We start from the raw sequence: 24,267 nt of genomic DNA, 5'->3' as shown, positions 1-24,267 counted from the left end.
CACACAGTTCACAGAAGCTCACCTCTGACTCCTGCCTGCTGGGATTAAAGGTGTGGGCTACCAGCACCTAGCTCTCTTCTTCTTCTTCTTTTTGTTTTTGTTTTTGTTTTTGTTTTTTGTTTTGTTTTGTTTTTCGAGGCAGGGTTTCTCTGTATAGCCCTGGCTGTCCTGGAACTCACTCTGTAGACCAGGCTGGCCTCGAACTCAGAGATCCACCTGCCTCTGCCTCCCAGGTGCTGGGATTAAAGGCGTGTGCTGCTACCACTGCCCGGTGCCTAGCTCTCTTCTAGTGAAGGATAGTTGATTTTAAGTTTTTTCAAGTTTCCACTATTACCCAAAATGCTTCAGTAGACATACACTTCCATCTTTATAGATTTAGGCAAGCCTGACTGAAGATTCCTAAAAGCAAAATCATACTTGAGAGATAGTTATTAAGTACCTACTAAGTGCTACATGTGGAGGGGGACAAGTGAGATTTCTGCCTGTCTGGGTTTGCATTTCTGTGTTGGAGGAGAAGCAGATAAAGAATGCATCAGCAAGTCCCTGAGAGCAGGGGGATGGTGGTGCACGCTGGGGAGGAATCCACAGAGGAGACAGTGACTCATGTGGGGTTTTCAGAGAAGTCCCCATTCATGACAGGCATGTAGAAACTGGGGCAGCATCTGCAGGCACCAGGGGAGAGCTTCCAACAGTGAGTACAAAGGTCCTGAGATAGGCTTGGTGTCAGGACCAAGATGAAGATGGGTATGGTCCATGTGCCTTGAGCCTAGTAAGGAGGAATGGCAGGACAAAAGGTCAGAGGTAACAGAGATGAGATGGGGAAAGATCCTTCAAAGTGAGGACTTGGGAGTTTATTCTGAGTTACGTATATGTTATGTGTATTAAAGGACTTTGAGCCAAGGGTGGATCTGATCGGGTAGACATAATAAAACCTTGACTCTGATTGCTGTGGCTCAGGTAGGGCAGAGCCAAGAACAAGGAACAAGCTTAGTGTGGATCTAGGATGGGAGGATGGACAGAAGGTGTGGCTGGAAGAGAGAAGAATGGTGGGAGGTTGTGGGTAGAAGGTGATGAGACTTAGCTCATCAGTGCCAAGGGCCCAGTGGTACCGTCATGCACAGGTACAGGCAGGTGTGGCCGTCCATACCGACAGAAGTCAATGATCTGGGAGTGACCAGCTTGTAGTTTTTAGGTGAGAACAGTTAAGTGGGAAGAGGAGTGTGAGTCTGGGGTTCACACCACAGAGGTTGAGTGTGAGGAGGTGCCGATGCAGACTGGCAATCGCCTCACTTTGAAGGCTGCCATGCCAGCCCTTGGCTGCTTCCCTCTGTGGGAGCATTTGGTCATTTTCCTCAAAGGGATAATGAGTTGGATGGAGGGGTTTATACTTTCAAAACAGAGCCAGATGGATGTATCTCTGTAAGCCTTGTCTACATAGGGAGTTTCAGGCCAACTGGAGGTGGGTACTGTGGAGCTGAGGGGATGGGATATGTGACATGTGACACTGTGGCTCCATGGAAAGAGCTAGAATGGATTGGCAGCTTCGCTTTTTTTTTTTTTTTTTTTTTTTTTGGTTTTGGTTTTTTGAGACAGGGTTTCTCTGTATAGCTCTGGCTGTCCTGGAACACACTTTGTAGACCAGGCTGTCCTGGAACTCAGAAATCCGCCTGTCTCTGCCTCCCGAGTGCTGGGATTAAAGGCTTGCGCCACCACTGCCCGGCAGCAGCTTCACTTCTCAAAAATGCCGATGTTAGTAGTGATAGCAATAACTTTCCATAATAATGAAGGATAATTTTGCACACATACAATTCACTTCAAAAATAAAGTTCATTCCGATGCATCTGAAGTTACTACAATTGACAAAACTTACATGAATACAGTAAGAAACAATAGTGAGTAGAGACTGTGGACCAAGGATCGGGCAAGGAGGAGTGATAGAAACATCTTAGTCTTGTTTGGTCACGGTGGGAACTTCTGGCAGGGTAAGCTAGGAAAGATGGAGAGCTGAGATGGGAGCAGGGTCCTAGGAGTGGAGACTATGGAAGGAGTGTGTGCTCATGAATGAGCCTAGGGCATGGTGTGCTGGGGTGTGGTCCAGAGGGACACAGAGACTAGGACAGATGCCATGGAATGAGAGGCCTGGCAAAAGGGCTGAGTAGGTGATGATTAAAAGCACTCAGTAGGGCTAGCAAAATGACTTTACACCAAGTTTGTCAACTTGAGTTTGATACTCGGAACCCATATGATGGAACAAGAGAACTGACTCCTGAGAGCTGTCCTCTGACCTCCACATGCCTGTGTGTATGCACACTAAAGAAATAAAAAAAACCCAACATACATCCAGACCCAGCACTGACAAAGCTGGCTCAGGAGAGCATCCAGGGACCAGTCCTGTTGACGGTGATGCAGACCTTGGGTCCTAATGCTTGCCTTGGAATCTGTCTTATTCTATCCTCTGCTGATGCACTCAGCATTTAGCTTTCCACTGAAGCCCGGGGCGGGGGCAGCAGGGTGTGTGTGGCTCTGTCCCTTCTTTAGCAGGAAAGGCCACTAGCTGAGTATCCAACCACACATACCCCACAGGTCACAACAACCTGACCCTGGAACCTTTCAGGAACTCTGACAGCACAGGGGCCTTAGGGATCCCTCTGGATATTTCCAAGCAAGCTCATTCCCTTATAGGGAAAGCCTCTGCCTTTTAAAAATCCATTGTCCTGGGGCTGGAGAGATAGCTCAGCACTTAGGAGACCCAAGTTTGATTCACAGTACCCGCATGAGTTGGCTCACAACCACCTGTAATTCTAGTTTGAGGGACTCATGCCTTCTTCTGGCCACTGCAGGCAATTCACAAACATGTGATACATACACATATACTCAGGTACACACAGGTACACATAAACTAAACTTGATTTTTATATATTATCTCTCTGTGTATTCCCACCTGCCCTAGAACTCAATATGTAGACCAGGCTGGCCTCATACTCACGGATATCCTCCTGCCTCTGCCTCTCCAGTTCTGAGACTAAAGGCATGCGCTACTATGCTCAGCTCTAAAGTAAAATCTTTTTTAAAAAGTTCTTGGCAGCTGGGCATGATGGCACACACCTTTAATTCCAGCACTTGGGAGGCAGAGGCAGGTGAATTTCTGAGTTCAAGGACAGCTTGGTCTATAGAGTGAGTTCCAGGACAGTCAGGGCTACACAGAGAAACCCTGTCTCAAAAAACCAAAAAAAAAAAAANAAAAAAAAAAAAAAAAAAAAAACCCAAAAAGAACAAAACAAAGCAAAACAGTTCTTGGTTATGGTTATGGAGCCTTGAGACTTACCAAAGGGCTATGGCCATTGTCAGGATGGTGGTAGGATTCTTTCTGTCTCCAGGGAATACTGTGGTGTCAAAGGCTATCGTGGGAGCTGGCTGACCCTAGGGCTTAAAAGGAAATATAGGGCTGATTCAAACCAAGGCCCTTGGGCTGGAGTTTACATTTTTTTTTTCCGTACAGTCGTCATACTTATGTACTCCTGTTCATATGCTCCATAAGGACAGAGATATATATTAAACCCATTCCCCAGAAGGACTGTGATCTGACATTAGTCCCTGCAGATACCATGCTCCTTCTAGAAATCAGGGCCCAGGGAATTTGTATGACTGGTGTCTCAACTTTTGTCCTGGCCCCTTCTTTCCCATCTCAGTACCCTCACACTCTTCTGAGCCCTTCCTGGCCCTGCTCTCTTCCCTAAGGACATTATTATTAATATTGACTGTGAGGAAACCTGACTGGCTATTTAAGCCAGCACAGTAGCTCTATACTGGGGAGGGGAGTGCAAGGCAGTGGAAGCCCTGAGCCCCCATGGTGTTTGGTAATGGGAACGGCAGACAGGTGTTTTCAGTTAGTCTGATGAGGGCCGTATGTGTACAATGCTGTCCGTGGCTGGTGATGGCCAACTTTCCCTCCTGCTAGGCAGTGGACATGAACCTGACTGACCCCAGGGGCAGGCACAGAGTGGGAGCCATGTAACCTTCTCTCCTCACCCTTTATTCTTCCCCTAGATTATTCTAAACTTCACATCCATGGACCTGTACCGTAGCCGCCTGTGCTGGTATGACTATGTGGAGGTGCGGGATGGCTTCTGGAGAAAGGCGCCCCTCCGAGGTAAAGGGCCCCTTAGCCTCTTCAGCCACCTGGTTCTTTGTTGGAACCCATTGGGGCTCAATACTCTAAGCAGGGTGACATCCCCATATGAGATCTACAAACTCTGATGTAGTTTGTCCCAGCTAGTCCCAACACTAATTAGTGCCGTGACAGTGGGCGAATTCTGTTTGGGATGCCACAGGCTTTCAGTTCTTGGTGCTGGCTTTAGGTCTACCCTCTGGAAATGTTCTTTCACTGTTAGGGTTGGGGAGTCAAAGGAATATACAAAGATGTCTGGCAGGCTGCTCTTCACATCCTGTAGCTCTAGGCTCACACCCTCACTGGGATTTCCTTGATCTATAAGGTCCAACTTTTGGGTGTCCATGATAATGGCCTGGCTTTTAACCTACTATGGCTGGCCCCTTAACTCACCTTGATAACTACAGGCCTGGAACAGTGGCCTGGCTCTGTTTGTTCAAGATACTTTGTCACTAATTGTGTATGTGTTTGCACACACACACACACACACACACACACACACACACACACATGAATGAAGTAAGTGGGATAGAGATTGTGCAAAACCACAGGGCAAAGCAAGGCGTAGTAGTGTCGTACTTCTAACTCTGGGGAAGCCAGAAGCAGAATGATCCTGAGTTTGAGGATAGCCTGGGCTACATAGCAAGATCCTATCTTAACAAGAATGAAATCTAAAGCACCATTGGACACAAAGGCAGCCCAGTGGACATAAAATTAGAGCAAAGAAAACATCTGCATCAAGCCTGAAGTATTGTGTGACGCTGCCCATTGTTCTGTCTGTAGTCAGAAGTGATTGGGGGCTACCTACCCACCTCAGCATCTTTGTCCCATTGTCTGGGAGAAGCAGCCACATGCTTTCGGATGGTTATCCCCTCACTTCTGCTTCTGATATCCTAGTAGACCTGTTAGTCACCCAAAGCAACTGAGGTGACATCTCCTCTGCTGTGTGTTAGGTCTCTGAGATTACAATTTCTTTCTCATAACTGACATCCCTAGGCCAGCACCCACTTTCTGTCCCTTGCTTGAAATGTGAGAAAGCACTGTCTTTCGGGAACACACAAATCATCTCCAATTAGTTCTTGACTGCAAAGAATTTTACAGATAACAAGCCTCACCCCTCGTGTTGATTCTTATTGAGTTTGATTTGCACGGGATTGCCTTCTGGTCCTGTCCAAAGATTCTGGAGTTTGGGCTCCAAAGGCATTCCCTGGATTTGGTCCAGTGGTGTCATGCCTGGAAGAGCATGCTATGACATTACCTGAAGAGAAAGCTGTCTCTTATTTCCCTCTCATTTCTTCTTTGCATGGAGGTCTCATAAAGATCAGTAACGATGGTAAATTTACTTTAAAAATGTCAGTAATGCCGGGCAGTGGTGGCACACGCCTTTAATCCCAGCACTCAGGAGGGAGGCGAATCTCTGTGAATTTGAGGCCAGCCAAGGCTACACGGAGAAACTCTGTCTTGAAAAACCAAAATAAATAAGTAAACAAACAAAAAAATAGGTCAATAAAACTTTAATCCAGGACTTTGGAGGCTGAGACCAGAAGTTCAAGGCCAGGGTCTAGAGTGTGGCTCATCTGATAGAGTATTTGCACAAAGCCATGCTTCAGTTAAGTTGCTGAGGTCTATAATCTCAGCACTGGGGAGGCTGAAGCCTTGAGCTTTTGATTCAAGGCTAGCCTGGCCAAAACAGTGAGACCTTTTCTAAAACAAACAACAAAAATATCCTCCAAACACCCACCCCCCCATACCAACACAAAGCAAACCAGTAAAACATGTCCTTCAGCTCCTGCCCTGTCTCTTAAAGGGTTTCTGAGTCTTTCTCCTAGAAAGTTGGGGCTTATCTGAGGATACCTGGAACTCGAGCATCATTTGTTTTTACTGTCTGCAGGTCGGTTCTGTGGGGGCAAACTCCCTGAGCCCATCGTTTCCACTGACAGCCGCCTCTGGGTGGAATTCCGAAGCAGCAGCAACTGGGTTGGAAAGGGCTTCTTTGCTGTCTATGAAGGTACTGAGGGAGAGGAAGGGGGCCCTTGGACATTCCAGAGCCACTCCCTCCTGTTGCCTCCAGGGCCCCTGCTGGGGGTTCTCCAGCAGGGACGGCGGGGGGGGGGGGGGGGGGGGGTAGGGGGGGAGCAAGTGGGGTTACGTTGGGAGAGTGGGGAAGGGGCCCTTAGGCACGAGTGAGCCTGCTGACCACCATTATCCTGCGCTCCATCTCATTGCCACCCTATCCTGTGTTCCCATAGCCATTTGCGGTGGCGATGTGAAAAAGGATAATGGCCATATCCAGTCACCCAATTACCCAGACGATTACCGGCCCAGCAAAGTCTGCATCTGGCGGATCCAGGTGTCTGAGGGTTTCCACGTGGGCCTCACGTTCCAGTCCTTTGAGGTAGCCACGGACCCTTTAATCCACTCTACCATGCCTATGTTGGTTTCCAGGACAGTCTACCTTCCTGAAGGCTCTAGGGATGGGGGTCCTGGAAACCAGAGCCCCTTTCCCTGACAGAGCCCCTGACTCCTAGATTGAGCGTCACGACAGTTGTGCCTATGACTACCTGGAAGTCCGTGATGGGCACAGCGAGAGCAGCAACCTCATTGGGCGCTACTGTGGCTATGAGAAGCCTGATGACATCAAAAGCACATCCAGTCGGCTCTGGCTCAAGTTCGTCTCTGACGGGTCCATTAACAAAGCGGGCTTCGCCGTCAACTTTTTCAAAGGTACTCCCTCCCCTGTCCCACGTTCTCCTTCTGTGGATGCTCAGTCCCTTATCTCTTTATTCTTCACTCATTCAATGTGAAGACACCGTGAGAGAGAGATAGGTGCAGGGATACTGTTAAAACCCTGTGGATAAACGCTAGCAAAGGTCACAGGTTATCCCCGTGAGGCCCAGCACTGTGGAGGGAAAGAGCAGGACAGGAGTATGTTTTTAAACCGATGTGGCCTAGGCCATTCTATTTCTTCAAGCCTCAACTCTTCGCCTGTACAGTGGATACAGTAGCTACCCTTATACTAGGCGTCATGAAGTTAATGAAGGAGAAACGAGAGGGCAGTACTTTGGTGGGACTGGTACATAGGAGGTGAGATGGCTGCCAGCTAGCCTGAATGATCGGAAGAGGGTTCTGTAGGATTCCCTTGTGGGTTCTCAGCTGCCACCGAAATAGTGGGGTAGCTAAGGGCTAAACAGACAAGTAAGGCTTTTTGGTTCACTCCTCTCTGCAACATGGGGAGAGGGGTCACAGGAACTTGAACCTCAAGCTCAGAGCAGGAGGAAGGAGTGAAGTCCAGCCTGTGGTTGGTGACACCCGTTCTCTCTTCCCCATAGAGGTGGATGAGTGTTCAAGACCCAACCGTGGGGGCTGTGAGCAGCGGTGCCTGAATACCCTGGGCAGCTACAAGTGCAGCTGTGACCCTGGCTATGAGCTGGCCCCAGACAAGCGTCGGTGTGAGGGTGAGTGCCCCACTATCCAGAGCTATTGGCTTCTTTCCTGTATCCTTGGTCAAGCAAAGTTCAGGACAAGCTAGAGAGGTTCTCTAGTGCCATTCTCAGCCATGAATGAGAAAGATGTCCTACACGCCAGCCCCCAGAACACTGGCAGGGTGTGATACACACTGGCGTTAGGGGCTTTCATTCTGACTGCTTTGTTAATATTGATCTTGACCTGGTAATTGATGTCACCATCTTGCAAAAGGGTCGTGAGCCACAGTTTAATGCCACTGTTTGCAGAGTCTCAGCCTGTATGCTAGTGGCAACACTTCAGGATAGCAATTCCAGATCAGGCTGGTCTTACTGCCTTGGGCCAGCTCCTCTGGATGCCTCCCAGGACTGCCCATTTATACACATTTTCCAGGCCCTTCTGTGTCCCCTCCCATCAGATTCCTGGCCCATCTTCCAGAAGAGGAAGTAGAAATGATTATATACACACACCCTCTGCTCTTAAAATTTGGGCTCACCTTCCAAGGCCCCTACTATCTGCCCCATGCCTCCGAATTGTGGTCCCACAGACTCACATCTCCCCCTGACGGCTACCCAACCTTGGGCCCCTAGAGTGGGGACTCTTGGTGGGTGATGCCACCTCCCTTGTCCCTCCAGCTGCCTGTGGTGGATTCCTCACCAAGCTCAATGGCTCCATCACCAGCCCCGGTTGGCCCAAAGAGTACCCTCCCAACAAAAACTGCATCTGGCAGTTGGTGGCCCCCACCCAGTACCGTATCTCCCTGCAATTTGACTTCTTCGAGACTGAGGGCAATGATGTAAGTGCCTCTGGAGCCAAGGTGGGTAGGAAGGTGGGGTGTAGGGGCTTGGCTCAGTGCCTGCCTCCTACCATTGGGAGAATTAGATAATAGGGCTCTGAGAACAGAAACTTCCCAGTACACAGAAGCCCAGAGGGCTTGCGGGGTCGCAAAGGAGGATCTGCAGATGAGGATGGACGTTAGTTGGAAGCCTGTGGAATGAGGAAGGGTTGGGGCCAGCTGCCCTGGGGCTCTGCAGTACACACAGCAGTGTTTTGTTGGGGAGCGCAGATGCTTAGCCTGACACTTTCCCAGGGAGGGAGTGAGTAGTCCAGAGAGAGGCAGCCTCCAGAGCTAGGCTCTCCTGCAGGTGTGCAAGTATGACTTCGTGGAGGTGCGCAGTGGACTCACGGCGGACTCTAAGCTGCATGGCAAGTTCTGCGGCTCCGAGAAGCCAGAGGTCATCACTTCCCAGTACAACAATATGCGTGTGGAGTTCAAGTCTGACAATACTGTGTCCAAAAAGGGCTTCAAGGCCCACTTCTTTTCAGGTAACTCTGGAGTCCTTGCTCTCTAGCCCCGCCTCCCCAAAACTCCCCCGCCTTCCCTGGTCTCCTAAGCCCCCTGTCTCCCCAACTTATTATCCTCCATCAGTACAGCCCCTGGGGCATCTGAATATCTTTATTGGGTAGCCCTTAGAATCTTAGTTATGCCAGGCCTAGGGAGGGGCAGAGCATTTAAGTGCAGAAATGAGGAGGCTGGCAAGCCAAGGCCTGAAAGGGGAGGTCCTAGGACAGGGAGTTCAATTGCCTGAGAATGCGGGGATAGAGAAGAGGGAGGTGTCTGCCTTGGACTGTGTTGGGCAGTTCATCTTGCTGCAGCTGCACTTCTAATCAGGCCCCGCCCACCCAAGCCCACTGGGTTCATGCCAGGCCCTCCCAAAAGAGGAGTTGCCTCTGCCCTTTCATAACAAAACTGCCCATTCCCCTGCCCGTGGAAGGCCTGGCTTCATCCATCCCTTAGCTTTATCTGGCCCTCTTGCAGTCCCTCTCTGGGTGGTCCAAACCCAGCCTTCCCAAGCTGGACCTCTGGGGTCTTGGGAGACCTCTCCCCTGCTCTAAGAATCCCTAAGTCTTTGGCCCCTCAGGCCAGTAGGAGGTCAGGAGCAAAAGGGCCCAGACTCAGCAGTGAATGGTGGAAATGCTCTCCAGTGGGGTGTGGAAAGAGCAGGAAGCCACTGGGCAGGCTGGAGCAGGTGGCTTGTGGAAGGGTGGGTTAGGGACCTTCAGCCTGACTTCTCCTGGCGGGGTGGACATAGGGTGGGCAGGACCAGGAAGCCCATGACTTCGTCCATGCTGCCTCCCTTCTCCCCTCCTTACCCAGGGTCCTGCATCCTTCAGCCCCCTATGTGGCTGCCCTGCACCCTTGCCTGTCCCACCCAGATGCCATGCACCTGTCCCCGTGCACTGGTTCCCTGCTTGGCACTGCCAGCTGCCCTGCTCTGCTTAACATGTTCTGTTGAGCCAATGACCCCAGTCCCCTGCCCCACCGCTTGCTAAGACCCTCTCCGTGTAACACCAAGCCCATCCTTCCCTAGGCCCACTTAGACCAAAAGAAAAAGTCCTTTCCGGAGGGCTGAGGGGATAGAACACCTGCCAGGGTGGCCTTCTTAGAGAGACCATTACCTGCTTACTCTTGTCTGTCTCTGCCCTTCTGCTGCTCCAGTCTTGGAGAGGATATGGGGGATACCCGTGTTTGTTTGGAGCCTCTGCCTTGTCTTCCTACCACATAGTACTCAACACCATGCAAGGGATGTACATGCATGTACATGTGCTCACACCATATGCATACACACATGCACACACACACGTGCACACAATATGCATTGCTCCTTGCACAAGAAACCTGCAGAGGACTCTCATCGATGGGCATCAGAGTTCAGCCTCGGGGCCTGGGGCATGTGACTCTGGCCCCCAGGAGGGGGCTGTGTGGACTATTGGGACACCCATCGAGGAGACCCTAAGACAAGAAGGAGAAGCAAGACCCTGAAGACCTTCAGTCTGACCCCAGCACCTCCAGGGCATTTGGGCACTGTAGGGTGAGTGCCATCTCCTTGTTGGGGTCTGTGCCACCTCCCTTGCCCCGATCCCCTGCAATGTCTTCTCCAGTCACAGAATGGGCCGTCCACTCTTCAGGGTGGGCCAGAGCCCTATCCCAGATGTTCAGGCAGCCATCCACAGAACTGACATCCCTACACATTACTTTAGTCTTTCACTTACCCATCCATTCATTGGCTTAACAGTTTTCTTTTGCCCCACCTGTGTCCCAAGCGCTGGACTAGATATTTGGGGGAGCATACGTGAAGAAGGCACGAGGGTCCAAACATACTAGGGAAGCCATGGCTTACTTCGTGAGCTGAGCTCCCTGGAGCTCCTACCAGAGTCCCAGGAGAGGCACCACACACACCTTAGGGCCTGTCTCATGGATGGGAACAATGGCAGCTCTCTTGGCCAGGCTCTGCTCTCCTGAGGAGGCGCCTCTGGCAAGGGGCTTGACAACTCTACAAGTCTAGCCCACCTGAGCATGAAATAGGGCCTTCTGGGAGTCAGGGCTGCAGCCCTCAGGGTCCTGCCCTCAGCTTAAGAACTGTCCACTTACCACAAAGCTGCCTTGTCAGTGGAATGCCAACAGCCATCTTCCCACTTTATGGCTCATCTCTGGAATTCTGGGTGTAATTGGGATCCACACACTTGTCCTGAGTGCCTGCTCCTATGCTAGGCACATGGGCTTAGAACAATGGTGTGGCACACAGAAGTCTGTAACTGTGTGCCTGTGTGTGCCTGTCAGCAAGCGAGCAGCTCTACGTGTAAATGCCCACATGATGGGCTTGAACACACTCTGCATGTATGTGTGTCTGTATTCACATTGGGTCCTTGTGTCGCCGTGTATGCAGGTTTGTCCATCTTCCTATATGTGCCTGCTCCTGCTCGTGCGTTTCTCTCTCTGTATGCTTCCACACACATATAGAATAGGTCACATGGGTCTTGTGTCTACACCCACACACAGATGGTTGTGTGTGCATGACTATGGCTTTGTGTCTGAGCCTTCGTGGTATACTATAGGTGTCTGCCTCTGTGTGTGTGTGTGTGTGTGTGTGTGTGTGTGATACCTAACATGTGTACATGTTTACCTGTGTTTCCATGTTTGTACAGCAGACCTTTCATGCACAGGGCTGTGTTTACGGTTGTGTTCTTGGGTGTGCATGTCTGTGTCTCACACACTCTGTAGGCAGCTGTCACAAGGAGGGTGAGCAGTGAGCCCTTTCCACCGCTCCCCTCTACCAGCGACTCTGAGTTTCTCTTCCCCCGTGTGCACACCTCAGAGTGTGCCATCCCTCCAGCCCTACTTCTTGCCACAGCCTCAGTCTTGTCCCCTGTTGCTGTGCCTCCTGCTAACCCAGCTGTAGTGACATGGCCGTTCTGCATGTGGGTCTGCCTGCCCTCCTGCCCTCTTCCCTGTCCGCCTGTCTGGAGACCCTGGGTCTAGTTTTTATTGATTTCCTTCCCTGGTTCCTGCCCTCCACCCTCGTCACCCCCACTCCTTTGTCCCTTTTCTCCTTCTCTCTCTCATTTCAGAAAAGAGGCCAGCTCTGCAGCCCCCTCGGGGACGCCCCCACCAGCTCAAATTCCGAGTGCAGAAAAGAAACCGGACCCCCCAATGAGGCCTGCCAGGCCCCCAGACCCTTCATTACTCAGGAAGCTCACCTCGGACGGAGTGGGCTGGGGGCTTCGGAGCCCACCCGTTCCCTGCCTCCACTCTGCCATTCCGGCCGCCTCCTTTGGCTGGACAGAACTGGTGCTCTCCTCTTCCCCCCGCCCCCTCCCATTTTGATGGTGTCTGTGACATTTCCTGTTGTGAAGTAAAAGAGGGACCCCTGCGTCCTGCTCCTTTCTCTTGCAGTCTGCTTGTCCCTGTGTCTGTTTTTCCACTTGTCCGTCTGTCCAGTAAGCAGGTAATGGTAGAGGTTCCCATGCTGGTCAGCTCCAGACCCCAGCCCTCCCTCCACCCTTCTGCCCACCTCTACCTTCTCTGCCCAGAGCGGAGGCCCACCCAGCTGGCCCCACTGAAGCAGTGACCAGAGCTCCATCGTCACCCTCACCTCCCACTCTGCACCCAGCTCCCCTGTGCGAGCACACCCTCCCACAGGAGGAAGCCCCAGCAGGCCTCCCACTTCCCCTGGGGTGAGCAGACCTCAGCCCACACAGACCCACTGCTCTTGTTTGCACCCTACAGACAAGGATGAATGTTCCAAGGACAATGGTGGCTGCCAGCAAGACTGTGTGAACACATTCGGCAGCTACGAGTGTCAGTGCCGCAGTGGCTTCGTCCTTCACGACAACAAACATGACTGTAAAGAAGGTAAGACCTGCGTAGAGGGCGAGGAGGATGGCTTGCTGGGCACCTCACACTGCCCAGAGACTTCCCCATCCTGAGCAAGGGAAAGCTAGCACCTCCCGTGTGGTGCACGGACCACCCTCCCTCACTGTGGTACCCTGGTCACATGCACAGGTCCTCTCCCCTGGTCCACATCAGGAGAAGAGTCTTACGGACGCTGAAGGTCCGTTTCTAGGATTCTTAAAACCTGAATCTAGCCTGGGTGTGGTGGCACGTGTCTCTAATCCCAGCACTTGGTAGGCAGAGATTGATGGATCTCTGTGAGTTCGAGGCCAACCTGGTCTACATAGTTCCAGGACAGCCAGAGCTACACAGAGAAACCCTATCTTGAACCCTGCCCCCTCAAAAAGATAAAAAACAAAACAGAAAAACCCTGAATCCAAGACTTCCTGTTTGTTATGGCCTCCTCTGACACACAGCACAGATAAGATAACAGCTAAGAACACAGACTCTGAGGCTAGGCGGCCTGGCCTGGATCTGTCACTTGGGTAACTGTGTGTGTGCTCTTGAGTGGCCTGCTGTGCAAAATGAAGATCATGCTCATTCCTAAAAGAGAGCGGCGAGTGGGGCTGGGAAGTTTTGGAGTTGTCCCAGCCACACAGTTAAGTGGATTGCCATCACCCGCCGGCCACACTTTTCACCCTGGGGACTCCGAGCTGGGCTGCCACTTTCCGATGAGCACTGATCCTGAATATACATGATAAGCACCCCAACCTGAATATTCAAAATCCAGAATGTTCTAAAAATCTGACCCTTTTTGAACACTATCATGTTACTACAAATAGGAGATTCTACCCCTAACCTCATGCGATTGGTTGTAATCAAATCACAGGCACACAAAAATATGATGGAAAATACCTTCATTCAGAGATTGGCAAGATGGCTCAGCCTGAGTTCATCCCTAGAAACCTGCATAAGGTAGAAGCAGAGAACCAACTCCATAGAATTGCCCTCGATGATGATGATGATATTATTATTATTTTTTTTATTTTATTTTTAATTGGGGGGGCATGCATGTGCACATGACTGCAGTTACCAGTGGAGGCCAGAAGAGGGCATTGGATTCTCCTGAAGCTGGAAACGATGTGGATGCTGGGAGCTGAACTTTGACCCTCTGGAAGAGCAGTATGTGTTCTTAGCCAATAAGCCATCTCTTTAGCCCCAAATTTTACAAAGTTAAGAAGTAGCTTCAGGCTGTGTTCATAGGGTAGATATGAAATGTGAATGAATTTAGTTGAGACTTGAGTGCCGTCCTTATTGCTCGTTACCTACTCCCCTCCACTGCAAACCCTTCTAGTCACAAGCATTTTGCATAAGGGATGTTCAGACTATTTAAAGGCATCTCCCCTCCCAACACACAAAGCACCCCGTGCCTCTTTGGACATGATACAATACTACTGTTCTGACTCCTAAGTTCTGTGCCCTGTACTGGTAGGCTTGAGCAATTGCAATCCCAACAGCCTAACACCCTGTCTCCACCACTGAATGTGTGACTCCGAGGGGTGAATCATTTAACCCCTCAGAGGCTGTTTCTTCATTCACTGCACGATAAACAAACAAAAACCCTGCTCTTCCGAGCCCTGAGCCGTATAGCTATTATTATTCTGCTCACTTTGGTGGTCGCTAACAAAGGACTCTTCGCTATCATTAAGTGAACAGCCCAAGTATAAATAAAGGCACGTCTGAGCAGAATTAAGAGAACTGAAGCACCCGATGGTGAAGCTGGGTGAAGTTCAGAGCTTCCACCAAGCACGGAGGGTGCCCGGGTCTGGAACTTCTGACTCACAGAGCACCCGCTGCTCTAAGTGAACCCAGTCCTCTGCATTTCTAAACCACGTTCTCCTCCTACAGTTTAGATAGAAAGGGATGGTGGCTTGCTTCTCAGTGCACCTTCTGGCACACTCAGAAACACTCACGCTTCCTCCCTTGGAGGTAGGCTAATGCAGATCAGATCTCATGCCTGGCCCCCATGGAAGAACTAATTCTGCTAAAGGTTCTTTTGGGGCTTGTGCACAGAGATCGCACCCAGCCTGAGAAGAAATGTGAGCACGCAAGGGAGGTAGAACAGGAAAGCCCGTGTAGAGGTGGGGTGGACAGAGTGGCCACCAGAAGCTGCAGGTGAGTGGTGGGGACAGCCCCCCCCCCAACAGCAAAGAGTCAGGTTCTACACACACACACACACACACACACACACTCACATACAGAGAGAGAGAGAGAGAGAGAGAGAGAATGATTAGAGGACTTAAGAGTTAGATGAACCTCGACTCTGGTCTCCATGTGTAGCCTGGGTCTACCTGTCTCTTTTCCCTTGACAACCCCACCACACATTGATGGATTGCTTTCTGCATCTAGCTTTGTATCACTCAAAAACTATCTGAAGAAAAGAACTTAAAGAGGGCAAGTTTTATCTTGGCTCAGGAAAGGTTTGGTCCATAGATAGTCCCTTGGCTCCATCACTTTGAACTTCAGGCAAGGCCAAAACCATGGCAAGAAGTTCATGATGGAGCAAGGAGCAAAGCTGCTCAACTTATGGTGACCCAGAAGGGTATGGGGGAGCAGAGAGGCAGAAAGAGGCATCAGTGGCCAGGAACAAGGTATGAGTCCTTCAAGGACACATCCTTACAAGGATGCTTTCTCCAGGCTCCACCCCCAAGAGTTTTCAATCCCCTTCCCACCCAACTGTTTGGTTATAAACACATCAGTGGATCAATCCATTGAGGAGATCAGATTCCCTCACGATCCAGTGACAGTACAAAAGTCATATTGCTGCCCTGGGTACAAAACCTTTATCTCTAGAGTATATAGGGGACATTTAGATCTGAATCATACACTTGCCTCTAAGGGTTCCGCCACTCTATGTTCATGAATAGATCTGATCATTGGCTTTTGCTTTGTTTTGGGATGGGGCCTCACACCATGGTCTAGGCCAGCCTTTACCTGACCTTGCGGCAGTGAGCATTGGCTTTTAAATGTGTGTTTGGGAGGCTGCCGTGCTTTGTGTGGATGTAGATAGAGGAGGTATAGGTGAGGAGCTTGTGATGGTGGGGAGATACTGGGGAGAGCAGCCGGGAAGAAAAAAGCAAGAGACATGGGACAGTGACTTCAGGAGTTCACGGTCTCCAGAAGTGGGAGGAGGTGATCCTCTTTGTGTAAGTGTTCCCTGGCTACTGACAACAGTGAACCCCAGCTTCCAAAAGGACAGTCCATTTCCATTGAGAGGTGGACTCTCAGAGGCCCCAGGATAGGAGGAAAGAAGAGTCAAGGAGGGCTCTCATCTGAGGGCCTCGTTTCTTCATGCCTCAGGAGGGAGACTGACCCGCTGCTAGGAGGGAAGGTACTGGAGACGGTAGATTGATCAGGCTGGAGGTTTGGGACAGTTGCTGATAGATGGACTTAGTGTGGGACTGATGTATCTAATGATCTGGGGGCCCTGGTGAGACAGGACACCACAAATGGCCTTTCTATTTCTTTATTTATTTTGTCTGTGTATGTGTTCAAGTGTGTGTGTGTGTGTGTGTTTGCATGTGGATGCCACAGGTTGACATCAGGAGCCTCCCTCAATCACTCTCCACCATATTTTTTGAGATAGGGTCTTTTTTTTTTTTAAAGGTTTATTTATTTTATGTATGTGAGTACACTGTAGCTGTCTTTAGACACACCAGAAGAGGGCATCAGACCCCATTACAGATGGTTGTGAGCCACCATGTGGTTGCTGGAATTTAACTCAGGACCTCAGTAGTCAGTGCTCTTAACCACTGAGCCATCTCTCCAGCCCCCGAGACAGGGTCTTTTACTGAGCCTGGGGTCCAATGATTTGGCTAGACTAGATGGCCAGCAAGTTCCAGGGACCCTCCTGTCCATGCCACACCAGTGTTGAGATTTTAGATGTGTGATATCACACCTGGCTTTTATGTTGGGTGCTGGGGATTGAACTCTAGTATTTATATGGCAAACATGTATTTGTTTGTTTTTGGCTTTTTTTTTTTTTTTTGCCTTCAAGACAGGATTTCTCTGTATAGCCTTGGCTGTCCTGGAACTCACTCTGTAGACCAGGCTGGCCTCGAACTCAGAAATCCACCTGCCTCTGCCTCCCGAGTGCTGGGATTAAAGGCGTGCATCACCACTGCGTGGCTGGTGAGCACTTTATTAACTGAGCCACCCCTCTAGAATCCTCTTGCTTATTTGTGCATTTGCTTTGTATTGAAGATTGAACTTAGGGCCTTACACATCCCAGGCGAGTGTTCTACCACTGAGCTCCATTCCCAGGTCTCTTTTTGTTTTTTATTTTGAGGGAAACGTCTTGCTGAACTGCCTGATCTGGCTTTTAACTTACTCTGTAACTAGCTGGACTTGTGATCCTTCCTTCTTGACCTCCCTTGTAGCTGGATACAGCATATGCTGCCACCAGGCTAGCTGAATGGGCTCTCTAGCATGTCAGCTTTTTGGTGATCAGCCATGTAGTTCAGCTGCAGAGGGCAGCCAACTGGTCTATATACTACGGTGGAAGACAGACTTCTAGGTGATGGGTCTGTGCCCTGAATTCAAGCAACCTCTATCTGAAAATATAGTTAGTCCCATGATGGGTCCATCTGTATTAATGTGGCTCAGATTTTTTTTTCTTGTCATTATTCCTCTAACAGTGCAGTAAATTGCTGAATGTGGTGGTCCACAGCTGTAACCTCAGTGCTCAGGAGCCAAAAGGATTATGAGTTCGAGCCTTGTGTGAGCTATGTAGAAAGACCCCTAGCTAAACAAACAAATGAATAACCCATTTACATTATGTTAAATATGATATAAGGACCCCCAAGATTTAAAGTGCATAGAATGGGCTGAGAATATAGCTCAAAGTTTTTGCCCAGCACGCACAATGCCCTGGGTTTGATTCTCAGAACCATATAAACTGGTCATGATGGTCACCTGCCAACAATCCCGGCACTTAGGAGATGGAGGCAGGGACATTAGAAGTTCAAGAACATCCTGATCTATGTGAGACTGATAGGGTTGGAGGAGGGAGGAAAGGAAGAAGGGAGGGAGAGAGGGAGAGAGAGAGAGGAAAATTATGGGAAGGTATGTGTGGGGGTCTCTGCAAATATTACACCATTTTATGATAGACACTTGAGGTGGATTTTGGTAGTCGTGAGGGGTTCTAGATCAAATCCCGTGTGGAGAGAGGGACCTCTAAGCATGCTGGAAAAAAGAAAAACGCAAGAGGGTGATACATACTGGAAAAACCTAGAGTGAGGTTGTAAGGAGAGATAAGAACCAGAAAAACTGAGAAAATCAGAAGTCAGAGAGGCCATGATGGGTGGCATCACTTGTCCGTTGCTGTCACCTGTGATGGAAGTGGGAGTGGAGTTTGGGGATGACTGAGTCAGGTGCCAAAGTCGCTGGTGACTGTGGAGGTCACTGGGGCCCAAAAGATGACAGGTCCTCACAGTGCACCTAGGTTCCCAGGTTGCTGAGCGGAGAAAGAGTGTGACAGTTGGGCAGAAGTGGTGTGGCCAGGAGGTCACAAAAGGGTAGTGGACCTCTCTGCTGACCTTAGGGTCAACTAAGACTTCATTAGAAACCAAGTCATTAAATTCCTCCAAGGGGTAACTGAATGGAGAAGAAATGGTGTGCATCTTCAGTCCGTTTTGTGAATGGAGGAGAAGAGGCAAAACCCCGGAGTGGACAGGAGGGGTGCCCCTTCTTCATAGGAGGCACCGGGGTGGGAGGTCCCTTGTCATCCCCTTGTGTCACTCACACCTTTCAGCTGGCTGTGAACACAAGGTGACATCCACCAGTGGCACCATCACCAGCCCCAACTGGCCTGACAAGTACCCCAGCAAGAAGGAGTGTACGTGGGCTATCTCCAGCACCCCTGGGCACCGGGTAAAGCTGGTAAGATACCACTTGACACCCTGTATGGACACCTTGACCCCCATGCCATGTGGCCATTTGCTTCTGCCATCTACAAAGACTTGTGTGAGTCCAAGGTATTGGCTGTACAGGGGGGCCTGGCAAAGCCTAGGGACATTCCCAACTATAGGGAAACAAGTCTTTTGGAATAGGAGCCCTCTTTCTTCTGAATAATATATTAGGGTGTCTCTGACACTGCCCATTCCTGAGTCCTCCCTCACCATCATCCCACAGCCCTTATTTCAACCATGGTTGTGTATGAGCTGGAGGCCAGAGGTGCAGAGATCTGAGGACTCCTCCCCACCAGCTGCCCTGGCCATGCCGCTCTCTAATCTGGACTCTTGTATCCTCCAGACTTTCGTGGAGATGGATATTGAGTCTCAGCCCGAGTGTGCTTATGACCACCTGGAGGTGTTCGATGGACGTGATGCCAAGGCGCCAGTCCTTGGCCGATTCTGTGGCAGTAAGAAGCCCGAGCCAGTCCTGGCTACAGGCAACCGCATGTTCTTGCGCTTCTACTCAGACAACTCAGTACAGAGGAAAGGTTTCCAGGCATCCCACTCCACAGGTGAGGCCAGCCTTGGGCTAGGCGACGCCCACCCCTACACTGCTGTTTGCTCTGGGTACACTGCTGACTCTGGTTGCCAACCTTGGCCTTGAGTTTACAAAAAAGGGCCTTTGTGGGTCCATAGAGCAGAGCCCTGTAGCCCCAGGACCGGTATTGTGTTCTGAGGACGAGATCATCGGATCATCGGAGTGAACACTCAGGGGCTGAGAAGAAGTTGTAGGGATTACAAAAGTCATTAAATAGAGTTCTGCAACAGCAATCAGAGGAACCTAGGAGCGAGGAGAGCATCATTCTAAGTACAGGTCAGAAAATGAGCCTAGCAGGAGCCAATCCCAGCCCGGGAGGAGCTTGCCCTGCTTTTGTCTGTTTGACCAAGTGTCAGTCAATGAACCGCCACCCACCCCAGGAACTCCCAGTCTAGCAGAGAGATAAGCCAGGCACTGATGATTATAGTCTAAGACAAAGCATGACGAGGGTAAAAAGAAACAGGAAAAAAAAAAAAAAAAAAAAAACCCGACCTCAGAGAGCTGGTTAGAGTCATTCCACATGGTGGGGGAGAGGATGCAGAGTTCCAGCGGGGCTCAGGGTACACACAGGTGGGCAGCAAGTCACCTGGTCTGACTAGAGCAGAGAGGGTGTGGGGTGACAGTGGGGATGCAGAGAGAAGCTAGGGACCAGTCCTGGGGTGGGGGGCCAGAAGGCAGGCCAAGGATATCCGTATTAGATTTCCTTGTCTACTGGTGGGTCCTTGGCATCCCAGAACTGATAGGTCCACAGGCACACACCCCCCACCGTTCTCTGTGCCTCTTTCAAGGCTCCCTTTCCACCTCTCCCACAGAAACGGAGCCTAGTGTGTAAGAGGAAGTTCAGGGACACACAGGGGAGAGTGGCTGCTGTGATCAGGCCTTGCTTACTATTTGCCTTGCCCAGCACAAGTTCACAAACCAGAGGCTGGAACTCCATCTGGCTTGCAAACTTCAGCGTTTGAGCTGCCGTGGAGGAGTTGGGTTTATTTGTTTGTTGTTGTTGTTTGGTTGATGTGTGTTTTGTTTGTTTGTTTAAACTTGAGCCAACCCTTAAAGACCAGTTCACACACCAAACCCAAAGGCATAGCTTTTCTTTTCCATGCTAGCCCTCAGCTAGAACACAGAAGCAGTTTCTTCTCAAGTAAAGCCAGCCTCTCCCGACACCACTGCTTGACGCTACCTCTCACTTAGGGTCCCACCCTAGAGTGTCCCCTAGCCTCCTCCTTGGGTTTCCATCCAGAGGTGGCATAGCAAGGGCATTTGCTTGAGGCTAAGCCAGATCCCACCCAGCACTGGCCACATGGCCTCCTGTAGTGGGAACCTGTCTCTGTAGTTTGGGATGGTACTGCACAGGACTGGGAATGTGGTGGTCAGCCTTGTGACCAATCATCACACACTGATCGGTCATTAGTGGTGATCAATCTTGTCATCCACTCCCTGCAGAGTGTGGGGGCCAAGTGCGGGCAGATGTGAAGACCAAAGACCTTTATTCCCATGCCCAGTTCGGCGATAACAACTACCCTGGAGGGGTGGACTGCGAGTGGGTCATCGTGGCCGAGGAAGGCTATGGCGTGGAGCTGGTGTTCCAGACCTTCGAGGTGGAGGAGGAGACTGACTGTGGCTATGACTACATAGAGCTCTTTGATGGCTACGACAGCACAGCTCCCAGACTGGGGCGCTACTGTGGTTCTGGGGTGAGCACCCTTCTCACCCCATATTGCCTTTGAACCCTCACCCAAACCCCCAGCACGGATGCAGCTAGCATCCCTGGAGACCTAGGTACTAGGCTGAGTAGAGGGGCTTGCCTATCCCTCTGAGAAGCTAATAGGCAAAACCTGGGGCCACTCACAGAGACACCTGGGCATCCTTACCCAGGAAACCAGGGTCCTTTCGGGGTAGTGTAAAGGTTTCTACCAACTCCTGGCCTGGGCCCCACCCAGACCTAGACTCCAATGGGACCAGTTTGGTCTGACTTGCAGAACTGCATGAATCTGGAAATGGGGGTGATAGGGTTCTTCCTGAACCACTCAACCCTTGACCCCATCGCCACCACTTCCCTGGGCTGAACTGGTTGGGGGATGAAGGACAGAGGTTAGGGCCGGAACCAGAAGCAGGGGCCCTGAGCTAGGCCACACCATTGTGTCTTTCCCATGGTGAGAGCCTATTGTGTCCTAAAGCCTTTGCTGCTGCTATTCTAGCAGGGCCCTAGGGGTTGCTTCTGAGTCTGTCTAGAGAGGGTCTGCTGAAGCTATGTGCACAATCACTTTGGCAGGTTTGTAAGAAAGACCAGGCCCAGCCCATGGATACATTTATCTTCCTCCTAGTAACAGATTAGGGTCTCTGTCTCTGTTTCTGTCTCTCTCTCTGTTTTCTTCCCTCCCTCCCCTTCCCTTCCCTCCTTCCTCCCGCCATCCTTCACCACTTCCCTCACATGTATCCATGCTCCCTGTCCCCTGCCCCTCTCTCCTCTCATTTGCTGCCCCAAGAAAGGCTAAACTTCCCTGGCACAGTCTCAGCTGCCAGACCCAGCCCTGGCTGGACCTCCCCTTAGGGGCTGAGCTGCAGCCTAGCATGAGCAGCAGAGACTGGGCCAAAGAAGAACAGGCTGTGGGGGGGCGGGCGGGGGGGAAGAGAGGCTATCCATGTACAGCTGTCAGCCCACCTATGTCTCTGGCATCTCTGGCTGCCAAATTAGTGCTTCCTACCTGCATAGACATACAACAAATGAAATGTCTCCAGGGGGACTCTTCCAGGGACATCCCCAGGCTTGGGCCAGCAGAGGGGATGTGGGAGAGGAACTCAGGCAGGGCTTCTTCTTGGCACAGTTCCTGGAAATGTCTTCAAGGCTGTGGAGAATGGCTCCTTCTATGATTGGAGGGCCAAGGCATAAAGTCACTTCAGAAGGACATTGCCTGTCTCCCTCAGTCCCTGGCCCTTGACTTGAGGCAACTCTTCAGGATCTGGAGTCAGAGCAAACATTGGGTCTAGAGCCATAACTGGGGCAGGAGTGGAATGAAGTCAAGGACAGCAGAGCCCATACTTGGGATCCCTGCCTAGCCTGATAGACAGAGAAGGGGTGACCCATCCTCTTTGAGTGGCATGTGCTTGGAATCCCAGAACCAGAGAGGCAGAAACAGGCAGACCCCTGGGGCTCACTGGTCAACCACTACGTGGCAAGTTCCAGGCCAGTGGAATCCTATCTCACTAATTAATTAATTATGATTGGCACCTGAGGATAGAGGTTACCCTCTAACCCTCTACACACACAGAGTGAGAGAGAGACACAGAGACAGAGAGACAGAGAGAATACGTAAGTAAATAAATGAATAAATAAATAAAAGCAATGGCTGGCTCTGAGCTTAGCTTGGTGAGTTGGTTTTGTTTTGAGGCAGGGTGTCACTATGTAAACCTGGCTGGACTTAAACTTATTATGTAGACCAGGCTGACCTTGAACGTACAGAGATCTGCCTGCCTCTGCTTCCTAAGCGTCCCAAATGCAGAGATAAAGGCCACTGCACCTGCCCAGCTCTGATTCTGATCTTCAAACAAGCTACCATCTTCCAGATTTCACCTTAAAATCCTGGTAGCATGAAACTGCTTCATTTAAAAAGAATATTTTTAATTGTGTGGGTGGGGCCGGGGAGGGGCACTTGTGCAGTACCTGAAAAGGCTAGACAGAGGCACCGGATCCTCGAGAACTAGAGTTATAGGTGGTTGTGAGCCACCCATTGTGGGAACTGAACTCAGGGTCTCTAGAGATAAGGAAGTACTCTTAACTACTGAGCCATCCCTTCAGCCCTACATTCATCAATCTTGATTTCTTTTCTTTTTTTCTCTTCTCTTCTCTTCTCTTCTCTTCTCTTCTCTTCTCTTCTCTTCTCTTCTCTTCTCTTCTCTCCTCTCCTCTCCTCTCCTCTCCTCTCCCCTCCCCTCCCCTTCCCTTTTCTTGCTTCCTTCCTTCCTTCCTTCCTTCCTTCCTTCTTTCTTTCTCCCATCCTAACACACGCACACACACACACACACACACACACACACACACAAGTGGTCTCTTTCTCACTGGAGAGCCCAGACTGTTCTCCAGAATGTCTTGAGTGCTGGGATTGCAGGCAAGCACCACCTGCTTCATGGGGAATCTTGAGACATCCAGGACCTCAGGGAGGGAAGCCACCAAGCACAGTCCCATCCCAACTCCTCATGTCCATCCTTCTCCCTGGCAGCCTCCCGAGGAAGTGTACTCGGCGGGAGATTCTGTCCTGGTGAAGTTCCACTCTGACGACACCATCTCCAAGAAAGGCTTCCACCTGCGGTACACAAGCACCAAGTTCCAGGACACACTCCACAGCAGGAAGTGACCTCTGCCCCTGCTTGGTAGCGGGAACTGGAGTCCTGCTTCCCTCAATCACCCAGACTGGACAGCAGGGGTGACAGGCAGATGGTGACACATTGTCCCTCACCCCCAGGCACCAGGGCCAGTGGGCCAGGTGTCAACAGGAGGCAGGGGACTTGGACTCCCTGTAAGCCAGTTCCCCACGTCCTCCCGTCAGTGGGGCTGGGGAACCTGAGCTTTCACTGAGACACTTGAAGTGACCATTCCTCCTTGGGACCCTGCCTGGGGTAAGACAGTCTCTGTGCAGGACCCTGTGGGCTTCTCTGCCGTCTCTACACACTGTATTGTGTATAGCCGGTGTCCCTAATCTTTATTGTAACGTACATTTCCTGCCCCTTCTCCAGCCTCGATTTGGTTTTATTTTGACCCACCACTTCTATGCTTCCTGGGTATCCCCTGGGAGCCGTGATGGGGAGCTAGAGAAGAGGGAGTGGATGAATAAGACAGGGCTTCTCTTAGGCCCACTGGCTCATCAGCCACACCAGGGCACCCCAGCCAATAAACAGAAAGTGTTACAGCCAATAT

At 50.8% G+C, this 24,267-nt stretch overlaps 1 protein-coding gene across 4 annotated transcripts in view; it reads left to right on the top strand.

The window, feature by feature from the left end:
* Bmp1 (bone morphogenetic protein 1) overlaps window positions 1-24,267 on the top strand; it is a 49,357-nt gene extending 25,090 nt beyond the window's left edge. For 2 of the 4 annotated variants that reach the window (XM_029469021.1, XM_021181280.1), the window contains 12 exons: window positions 4,048-4,150; window positions 6,060-6,176; window positions 6,418-6,563; window positions 6,697-6,892; window positions 7,498-7,623; window positions 8,266-8,426; window positions 8,776-8,956; window positions 12,699-12,824; window positions 18,616-18,743; window positions 19,116-19,329; window positions 20,799-21,049; window positions 23,573-24,267. In XM_029469021.1, the coding sequence (XP_029324881.1) occupies window positions 4,048-4,150; window positions 6,060-6,176; window positions 6,418-6,563; window positions 6,697-6,892; window positions 7,498-7,623; window positions 8,266-8,426; window positions 8,776-8,956; window positions 12,699-12,824; window positions 18,616-18,743; window positions 19,116-19,329; window positions 20,799-21,049; window positions 23,573-23,707 (1,884 nt within the window). In that variant the 3' untranslated portion in view covers window positions 23,708-24,267. Of the gene's footprint in view, window positions 1-4,047; window positions 4,151-6,059; window positions 6,177-6,417; window positions 6,564-6,696; window positions 6,893-7,497; window positions 7,624-8,265; window positions 8,427-8,775; window positions 8,957-12,040; window positions 12,825-18,615; window positions 18,744-19,115; window positions 19,330-20,798; window positions 21,050-23,572 lie in introns of all 4 variants that reach the window. The other 2 variants (XR_002379636.1, XM_021181281.2) reach the window with 2 other exon arrangements.

This window comes from Mus caroli, chromosome 14, assembly GCF_900094665.2.
Source record: "Mus caroli chromosome 14, CAROLI_EIJ_v1.1, whole genome shotgun sequence".
NCBI lineage: Eukaryota > Metazoa > Chordata > Mammalia > Rodentia > Muridae > Mus > Mus caroli.
The sequence above is the reverse complement of the archived record's forward strand: the minus strand, read 5'-3'. Positions and strand labels throughout refer to the sequence as shown.